The sequence below is a fragment of the Caenorhabditis elegans genome, chromosome II, assembly GCF_000002985.6.
Source record: "Caenorhabditis elegans chromosome II".
Classification (NCBI taxonomy): domain Eukaryota; kingdom Metazoa; phylum Nematoda; class Chromadorea; order Rhabditida; family Rhabditidae; genus Caenorhabditis; species Caenorhabditis elegans.
This window is the reverse complement of record NC_003280.10, coordinates 8,329,660-8,339,263: the sequence shown is the minus strand read 5'-3', so window position 1 is coordinate 8,339,263 and position 9,604 is coordinate 8,329,660. Positions and strand designations below refer to the sequence as shown.

General features: G+C 35.8%; 2 protein-coding genes and 1 non-coding gene across 3 annotated transcripts; 1 reads left to right on the top strand and 2 right to left on the bottom strand.

Annotated features, from left to right (window-relative positions):
- The first annotated feature begins 849 nt into the window (after positions 1–849).
- C26D10.8 lies at positions 850–962 on the top strand. Its single transcript, NR_051435.1, has one exon. It is a non-coding gene; the product is annotated as an Unclassified non-coding RNA C26D10.8 (non-coding RNA).
- A 1,723-nt stretch (positions 963–2,685) lies between these two features.
- C26D10.7 (Protein kinase domain-containing protein) lies at positions 2,686–5,321 on the bottom strand. The gene is made up of 7 exons (NM_001026821.2): positions 5,014–5,321; positions 4,462–4,649; positions 4,166–4,404; positions 3,814–4,116; positions 3,618–3,765; positions 3,426–3,564; positions 2,686–3,377 (listed from the first exon to the last, which is right to left on the bottom strand). Exons 1-7 carry the CDS (start codon positions 5,168–5,170, stop codon positions 2,761–2,763), a joined length of 1,791 nt encoding a protein of 596 aa, NP_001021992.1. The 5' UTR covers positions 5,171–5,321; the 3' UTR covers positions 2,686–2,760.
- Positions 5,322–5,782: 461 nt separating this feature from the next.
- On the bottom strand, positions 5,783–9,525 carry C26D10.4 (GHMP kinase N-terminal domain-containing protein). The gene is made up of 9 exons (NM_063355.7): positions 9,433–9,525; positions 9,187–9,386; positions 8,186–8,656; positions 7,977–8,139; positions 7,181–7,677; positions 6,896–7,060; positions 6,494–6,847; positions 6,037–6,449; positions 5,783–5,990 (listed from the first exon to the last, which is right to left on the bottom strand). The coding sequence occupies exons 1-9, from the start codon at positions 9,494–9,496 to the stop codon at positions 5,798–5,800; spliced, it is 2,520 nt and encodes an 839-aa protein (NP_495756.2). The 5' UTR covers positions 9,497–9,525; the 3' UTR covers positions 5,783–5,797.
- Positions 9,526–9,604: the final 79 nt, after the last annotated feature.

Below are 9,604 nucleotides of genomic sequence, written 5' to 3'. Positions count from 1 at the left end.
TCAATTCATCGTTGATATACCGGTACGAAATGACAAGCAGGCGTGCCTGCATATCCCATTTCTCGTATAATGTTTCAAGTGATATGATAATTACTTCGAAACCTTTGTGGAACGGTACGGTACTTGGCACCGCCTTGCTTCTCTCTACAGTAATGGTAGTAAAATTTGTAGAAAGTAGATGAAAAAGAAGAAGATGTCAATCAAACGGAACATAGTTCTCCAGCTTGTCACCACATCGTTTTTTCTCGACCCATTCGGTACCTATCCGTCAAACTGATCAAATCTGCTGATAAACGGGGGTAAAGAAGGCTTGGCGCACGCAGCAGGGGACGCTGCGCCGAACAGGTGGGCGCACGGCAGTGAGTTATTGGTTTGGTTTTTGGGCAAAAGAGATATAGGAGTACGGTATATTTGTTATGAAATTATACTTATATTGGTTGCACTCGAAGTGACGACAAATATATATTTCCAGATTTTCTACCGAAAAGTGCATCAGGGTGTTCCTCTGATTGAATTTGTATGTTTTCAGTTTTCTCTGAAAATAATCAAACAATTTCTGAATTAACACTACACAATTGGGCAAAGTGTAGGCACGTATGTTGAAGACCTACCTGCCTGCCATGAGATCTTAGTTCAATTATGATATGATTTTGGTTCATTTGATGAGTTTTCAAGAATTGCCTTACAATGATTCCTAACTATGAGATCTCATTCTTGCATCACTGAAAACGAAAACAGTATGGATATCCGAATGTGACTTTCGAGTCAAATTATATGCAGAAAGTGAATGTTGATGAGGCTTTACACGGATTAGTCAATGCTGAGAAGAGGTCGTGGCGGGAGGTTGATGAGAACGGGTTCTCTAAAAGACACGCTGATAAACCCGAGAGAAGATATTTGAATTTGAGAGATTAACAGCCAGGGGGTGCTGATTAGCGTTGAATTCGTCAATGATTTATGAGGGCGATGCCATTTTTGACGATGCAATTTGAGAGGCAAGTGGACTGGACCGATGATAAAAACAGATTTATCAGTGAATATTTAAACTGACAACTGCAAATAACGATGGGAACTGGAATCAAATGCAAACAATGTTGACATTGATTATTGGACCTTGAAGCTACAAGGCATTGAAGTTCTATTATAGATGTATTCAATTTTATTAAAAATATTTATAATTTTGATAACATTTGAACTTTGTGTTAAAGTTAACAGCACAGTGTTCAGTGTAACTTTTTTAATTGTTTTAAGTGGAAGTTTATTACTTCGGACAAAAATTGAAAACTCAATTTTCCTTAAAAATTTTACGGTTCACATTTCATCAAAACTTTGTGGAATCCTTCAAAAAATGTGTACATCCTAAAATTCTGTACCACTCAGTGACAAATCGAAAAGCATCAATTTTGTCAACTCCAAATGTCGTTTTCCGTGAATTCCGTTCGATCATCAGTAGACCACCGGTGCAGAAAAAGGAAATAAACCGGCCTCATTAGGTGGGGAAGGTGTGAGAATACATTGGCATCAGCAGCTTGTCTACTCAATTCGCTCGTTATTTTGATTGTTTCATGTCTCTGCTTAACATTCTTTCCCAGAAGACGTAATCGGTCTCAACTACCTGACAAAAAGGGAAAATCTATACAAGGAAAGAGGTCTACTGTAAAATGATGAACAACAATTTCTTTCCATTCCGCTATTTTGAATTTTGACAAGGCAACCTTGAAATTATCAAATGTTTCTCTCCAAATAGTCACTACTTCTTTCTCGGTCATTTGTAAACATTCGCGCGTATTCCGCAAATTGATAAAAACGGATATGATTCCCTAACAATACCGGCACAGACGCATCGTAAATCTGTAGGTAGGTGTTATATAATAGGCATGTGAGAAAATATGAAAATGAAGATATCAATATTTATTACGTAGTGAATGGTGTTTCGAGAGGTCATGTTTGAAAATTGGGATAAGAAAGTAAAATTGTTTAATGACAGAAGCTTCTGAAAGCCTCTCCACCGGTTCCCATCTTATTATACTTCAATTGAGTTTTAGCTGAAAATTGGAAAAATGTTATGAAAAGTGGGCCGACAAATTCTAAGAACTACAAGAAATTTCCCATAATTTTGAACCATTTCGTTTGTTTTCGATGTCAGAATTCATTTTTCAAATACGAGCACTTCGGTATGGAAATCAGAGGAACGAGGGTGACTTTTGCGAATGATTGTTGTTGTGTGCATTCTAGAAATAAAAAGTTTAATACGGTTATATATCGTCATTTATTCGTAAAAGCGGGACCAGCAATAATTGAAGTTTCAACGGAAAGTCGATAAGTGAAGAAATGCAAAAAAAAGAAATTGTCAGACAGAGCAGTTTCTAAAAGAGGGAGAGGGAGGTGTGGCAAAAATGGCAAGATAAATTTACTACCTAACCGAAAATTAAAATTCAGAGATAAATGCATCAATACGACTGGCACAAAACTGGGAGGGAAAGAAAATTGGAAACATTATGGGTGATTAGGTTAATTTTGCGGAATTTTGAACCGCCATAAATTTTTTTTTTAATTCTTTGAGAAGACTTATTATAAAGTTCGTTCATTTTTACACATTTTAAATCGTTTTTTCCTTTTTTTGAGTGATACATATTTATTTTAGAGGAGATTCTAATGTGTCAGATAGTCTTGAGATCGGTGGGAGAGAATATACTACCGAGCAATATTCAAAAATAAGGGAAGTGGAAGTTATGCGGCTCAAATGCTGTCATAAAATTCTTATTTTTGTGATATTACTTCAACAATGTTACTGATAGTTTTTTTAAATACAATAATCTTCGTAATAAGAAGATACAGAATACACAAAACTCCAATATACACAACAAGATCTGCTGCAAGCATAACATTATCACCAAGCGAAATGATTGCATTGATGAACTGAGATGGCCTCAGGTACTTCTTCATTCCATTGAAATTGACCTGATTACAAGTTGGGCAGGTTCCAATCATTTCGTGCCATTTTCCTTCAATAAAATCAAATTCCAAAGGGCTCTCGAAAAACTCGGTGACGTGGCAAATGCTTTCAATGTCAGTTATTGAATCTGCTTGGAGACAGATTGCTCTGGCTCCTTGTCCAACAATCGCTGGCAGTGGAATAATCATAGAACGGTTTGAAGCATGAAGATCACTAACATAAGCAGTGAATGTGTGAATTGTATCAGATCCAAATCCAGTTGACATCTTCACTGATCCATCAATTTTTCCAGAAGCCTCATATACTGTCAAGTTGAACAATGGATTTGATTTTGAATCAACGATGATGGATCCACTGAAGTCACGAATTCTTGATGCATTATGGAAGAAGACAAGGTTTTGACTTTCCACCTCGTCATCCACTGAAAGTGTTAATTTATTACTGTTCATTAAAACTGGAATAAACTCACAGTGAATTGAAATTTGAAGATTAGTTCCTTCGGCATGTGTTACAACAGCTTGTCTGAGAGAACTATCAAAAATTCGAGCAGATTGAATCCACGGTTTGATAACTTCAAGTGGACGAGTCAAACGGAAATGTCTTGGCATCTGAAAACATACAGTTTTAGACGAAGTTCATTTTCAATTAAAATGATGCTCACATAGTTAGTAACAGCAAGAATTGATCTATAAGTTTGCTCTTTACAGTTTTTCACTTTGGCCTTGTGAATATCATCCATTTTCACAACTCCATTATTCACATGAAAATGACCAGAATCGTCCATTCTGTACCATCCAAGACGGTCAAAGCTGTAAATATCAGTAGTATAAATTAAGGTGCACTTATTTCAGACTTACTTGTTATCAGTAATCTCATTCAATGGTTGCATTCTCAGTTCTTCTGTTTCTCCTCCATTACTTGTTCTTGAGAAATACATTCCTGTCTCCAATTGATGAGATGCTCGTCCTCCGGCAGTTACAGCCAATGAAATCCGACGTTTCTTGTCGAGATGTCTATCCTGTGTCTCACCATCTAATTGAGAACGAATATTAGTTTTCTCTTTTTCCACCCAATATCCATTTACAAAATCATAAACTGCGTAGACAAATGTTGCATACGTTGTAGGTTGTTCTAGTTTGACTGCGAGGAATGTCATATTTCTAAAAAAGATAAATTGCAGTATGACAAGTGAATGTATATTCAACTTACTTATATGGCTTGAATCGAACGTCACAACAAAGCTTGGGGATGTCGTCTTCACTGCACCCAATTGGTGTCTGATTTGGGAAGAACGTGCGGTAGCATGAAGATGTTTCATCCGACTTATCAGACTCTGGACAAGCGGTAAACTGATGAGATTCTGCGGTACATTTTGAAGAGGAAGAATCACATTCGCAGATACAGCTGGCATAGATTTCAGGAATCCCAAAAGTGTACCGCTGGGTTATCTGAAAATTTTCGATTTTGAAAAATGTAAAGTAGACATCTGAAATATAAAATATTACCGGATGATGATGTTCAAGCTTTTCCAATCGAAAAGTATGAAGAAGTGATGTCTGATTTCCAGCATTTTCATCATCATTGATCGCTTGGGATGCGAGTTGAGTGTCTTCATATAATCTGAAACAGACTGAAGTGTGCAATCCAATTGAGAATTGCATTTGCATTCCACTTGCAATTGATGACATTACACCTGTAAAATCATTTGAATTTATTGGAATTCAGTTAAAGAAGGACTAATGGTTTGGTCGAATTTGAATGTAGACCCAAAATATGCTCAAGTGAACGAATTTCGTAATGAAAATTCTCTAAAAAATGTTCAAAAAGTAACTGTCAGTAACAAGACTATTAAGGGGCGGAAAAAGAACATTTATGAGAGGATTTAAATTTATCATCAATTCTTTGATGAACAAAATGGAACGGAGGGATCCCAGAACTGAGGAATGGGGTTATTTCTGAAACAGATTTCGATAGACAAGCGTTGTCTTCAAAAAATCATCAAACAGCAAATTACGTCTATGAGGAATTTCTAGAGGAGATGTGACAATTAAACTTACTTTTAGATGTTTGAGAATTAACAATTGGTGTCTTCGAACAGTGTGGTGGATCTGCACGTAAGAGCTCATTTGGTTTCTCTTCATGTGGAAATCCGTATGTTGAAACTGCTAGAAGAAGCAGAATAAACTGGGGAGGCCACTCAAACGGTGGTTTCATGCTTCTGAAAATACGGGCCAGCTTCGAATTTGATGAAACTTCAGGAAATGATAGGTAATCAAAATGAACAATCAATTTGAAGAATGACAAGAAAATGATGATTTGTGTTAACAGAATTAGTAGTGAGGAAAAGAAACAAGTGGAGGGCAAACAATAAAAATGATGGATAGTGGAGTTGGAGAAGGTAAACTGTTCAAAAATAGAGATTAAGGTAGACACACGGGAACATGTAGCATCTACTTGTGTTTCTTGTGAGCATCAATGGGGATGGCCTCGAAATTAAACTCGTTTCCAGTTACTCATTTTCATTTTTAAAAAAGTGTTCAAACTATTTTATTAGAGCCAACACAACTTCGTAAAACCCACGAAAGTTCACGAAAGTTCTGGGAAATTCCTCATTAGGTTTTTTCACTGTTAGCTGAACACTAGAAGCTTCTTCTCACAGTTTGTATCCTATTCGAAACATCTTATGCTTTTCAAAATCAAATAAGCAATTTCATAATCATTCATACGTTTTCCCGTTCAAAGGGCAAGCTTAAAAGTGGGTCACTACTTCTTTCTCGGACTGTAGGTAGGTGTTATAAAATATTCATGTGTGAAATTATGAAGTATATATACCAATATTTATTACATAGTCAATTCTAAAATGAACGGAGTTTCAAGAGGAATGGTTATTCGGTGGCATGTCATGTTTGAAAATTGAGGATTAGAGGGCAAAAAGTTTTCAATATCAGATGGTGAAGTAGTTTCGGAAATCCAGAGATATATAAATCCGCCTCCACCAGCACCCGCAGCCCATCCTACTTCGATCAATTTTTTCCTGAAAATTAGATTAATAGTATCAAGCAGGAACAGCTGTGACCAACCTTTTCAACATTTCCAGTAACTCGGTGACATTCGGAGGCTCACATCTAGTCATGAAGTTCTTTGTCGTATAATAATGTTCCAGCAGTTCTACTGATAGTTCTCCTTTTTCAATTTGTTTCGCAAATTTATCGACTGCTTCTGCCATCTTTTTCAGTTTCTGTTTTGTTTCTTTGCATGTGAAAAAGTTTCGAATGACTTCTTGTAGCAAGTTCTTGGCAAGTCGGGTTTTTCCAGTATAAACGAGTAATAGTCGTCGCTCCAAAAGTTCACGAACTTCAGACGAAATAGTGATCGGAGAATGAACGATTCCGTGATTTCTTTCATAGTAACACTTCTTGATGCCTTCATATATTGCTCCACATTGATCTTGCCAGCCTCCTCCCGTTGTCATTATTTGCTCGACGCGGAGCACCTATAAATTGAATGTGTCTGGGATCTGAGTCGGTAAATTCTTACTGTATGAACAATTTGATGAGGGAGGCTGTAAGTATTATCAGCTACACTTCCCATTGCACAGATTGCTCTCAAAATGGTACAGGCCATGATTGAAGAAGTTCCTAAGCCCGAGCCGTGTGGTAGATCAGAAGATGTATTAATTCGTAAACCACAGCATTGTAATTTTTCAAAAATGTCCAAAATATTTGTAAAACCTAACGAAACAATACATGCACAGACAAGAGAACCAGCTTCAGATGGTTTATCATGACGATAGATCAAATCATTGTCAGATTTTATATGCACAAATAATCCGTCTTGTACTATTTCGATGAATGGTTTATCAATCTTCTCAATAAAACATCTGATAGGATTCTGTAAAAAATAACTTGAACTTGAACTTTAATAAACTTCAATAAATACCTTTCCATCTAGTTTAATTGCCATATTTACAACTGCTGCATTATCCATTGAAAAGAATATTGGTGGAGTGTCAAGCCAACCACCGAAAAAATCAATTCTAACTGGAGCAGTTACTATGACAGTCGAAGGACTTGCGTGTGGTTGTCGGCCAATTTTCAACGATCTCTGGAAGTTTTTAATTTAAAGATATAAGTTGCTTGATTGATTGTTTTTAACTTTTCCAATAAACAAAATCGTCAAACTTCTATGTTTATTTTGTCTGTAAAATTTAAAAATTAAACTCACAGAGAGGCACAATTCATCAGTCATTTCGCGAATACACTTCTGAGCTGAAGTTTCTAGATGCCTCGCGGCTCGTATCATATGACCAGGTTCGCTCACCCAGTTTTTCAGAATTTCATCAAAAACATTCAAAAAATCTTTTTGCCTATTCGATCCATTCATCAATTTTTCGAATAATGGATTTTTGGCCGGGCCATTTCTCAATCCACCTTTACCATCGGAAGCAATTGATAGTGCCAGAGAAGCAATGAAAATAATTTGAAGATGCAATTCTGGAGTGCTCGTTTTCAGAATTTGATCTCGAAGTAGTTTTAAAATATTTGAAATTGCAGTTTTTGAGTCCATATCTATCAAATTGCAGATGCTGAGCATGCTTCTTATAACTCTCTCTGAATCTTCATTGGAATTAAGTTCACCAGAAAAGATATCCAAGAGTTGTCTATAGTTTCTTGAATGTTCGGGAAACTTCTTATATTGATACTCGATTATATCCAGAACCTCTGAAAATAGTTTAAAGTTACAATATTGCAAAGTCTAGTTTTTGTGAGAATTCAACTGGTCTCAGTGGAGGAACAGATGTCTTCCGCTTTTTTTCAATCAACCCGATTGCGGAATCTCGTGATTTTTAATTCAAAATACGATGTCTGGTCTCGATACGACCGAAACTAAAGAGCTACCGTTCATAAGTTTCGTAATCTTCCCACAATATTGTTATAGTTTTGCCCAAATGTTCAAAATAAATTAATAGCACAAAAAATATCTCAAATTTGTTTAAAGGCACGGCAATTCAGTAACTTACCGACTCTTCCTTTAAAATCTTGAAATTTCTTGAAAATTTGTTTTCTTGCATTTGTCCGATCTTGCACATTCTCAGATACTTTTTCATGAATTCCCAACTTATTTTTGATAAATTCTTCTTCACTAGTACACGTTGCTAGAAAAAAATCAAAGAAAAGTGATAACTGAAACATGGCTATCAAAAGTGAAAGATGGTAAATCAAGACATACTTTCAATGGTGTAACGTTCGAATCTACTCCAAGATAAGTGGTTGCTGCTACTGGAAATTCCGAATAAAGTGACAAGAATAATGTAGCAGCATTCAATGGAAGATATATGAAGCCGAGAATTACATGACTGGATTCTTCAAAATGTTTCCCAGCGTATTCTCCATCAAATTCCATTCCAGACAATTTGTTATCTTTATCAACAATATACCATCCATGATGATCAAGCTGATTCTTCTTCTCCAGAAATGTAAACCCAGTTATAGAATCTTGCGGAAGATCAAACATGTTCAATTCCTTTTCGAGCTTCCATGACGCATCGCTACCAACAATCCATACCCCTGTATGCGTTGAATTTGCAGCAATTTTTGAACAGTTTTTGACAGAATTTGACAAATAAGTGTCAAATACATATCCATTACCACCCTTTATTGTTGAATTGTCTTTTGCGTTTTGAAGTGTTCGGGGATCGCTCTGAAAACTGCCAACAACAGTAACCCCTGCGACATATCTATAGATAGTTGAGTGTTCATATAATCCCAGTTTAAATAAACCTAAAGTAACGAAAAAGCATAATAAAACATTCTAAAAAAGTTTTTTCAGACAACGTTTTGACAAATTCCCAAATTTTCAAATGTATTGGCTTTTTGAATAATCTTGAGCATTGATGCAGGTTTTAACCCAGAAGTGTTCTAAAACATGTTTAAAACATACAGTTGAAACGCAATAAATATTAAGCTCGTAGAAATTATTATTTTTTGGTCGGCATCCAAAATTGTGAATGGCGAAAACTCTATTATCATCACTTTTTGACTAAAAATGGAAAATTTCAACACGTTTTAAGATGTTTTACTACACGCCACCGTAAATATTGAAACTTGAGACAAAAAATGTATTTATGCCTATTTCATTGTACAATTATAATTACAGCTATTTCTCAATGTCCAAGAAATTAATTATAATTTTTATTCTACTATTTTATCGAAATAATAAAAAGTACTCACCACCAAAACAATTAACACGTTCACGTCTTGCAAGACGGATTCTGTGAGTACTGTCAAATTATTCCTGTAGCATAGCCTTTCAGCAGTTCTTATTAATGCATTCAATGCACTTCCACAAGATCCTATATCTTCTGATGCATCATTTACTACAAGTATTTCTTCGCAATTCGGAAAGGCGATATTTTGGAAATGTCGTATATCTATAATACGAGTGTGTCTGTAGTTTATATCGTATGAAAATTGAACCTGAATCAATACTACTTGGCTCTATATTGAACCCTAATGAAAATGTGACAATGTCCCAACGCATTTGATAGAGAAAAAGAGTGTAAGAGAGCAAGGAGAATACGACTAGCACTGGTGTATTCCACGTGGTAAAGAGATGGAGACGCAGAAAATGTATAGATGTGAAAAAGAT

Excerpts from the sequence above, each read along its gene's own strand:
- C26D10.7 (NM_001026821.2), bottom strand. The coding sequence starts at position 5,170 with ATGAAACCACCGTTTGAGTGGCCTCCCCAGTTTATTCTGCTTCTTCTA. Across the intron at positions 4,650-5,013 it reads TAATTCTCAAACATCTAAAA|GTGTAATGTCATCAATTGCA; the intron begins GTAAGTTTAATT and ends ATGATTTTACAG. Across the intron at positions 3,565-3,617 it reads TTCTTGCTGTTACTAACTAT|ATGCCAAGACATTTCCGTTT; the intron begins GTGAGCATCATT and ends GTATGTTTTCAG.
- C26D10.4 (NM_063355.7), bottom strand. The coding sequence starts at position 9,496 with ATGCGTTGGGACATTGTCACATTTTCATTAGGGTTCAATATAGAGCCA. Across the intron at positions 8,657-9,186 it reads ACGTGTTAATTGTTTTGGTG|AGCGATCCCCGAACACTTCA; the intron begins GTGAGTACTTTT and ends GGCAGTTTTCAG. Across the intron at positions 8,140-8,185 it reads CGAACGTTACACCATTGAAA|TTATCACTTTTCTTTGATTT; the intron begins GTATGTCTTGAT and ends GCCATGTTTCAG.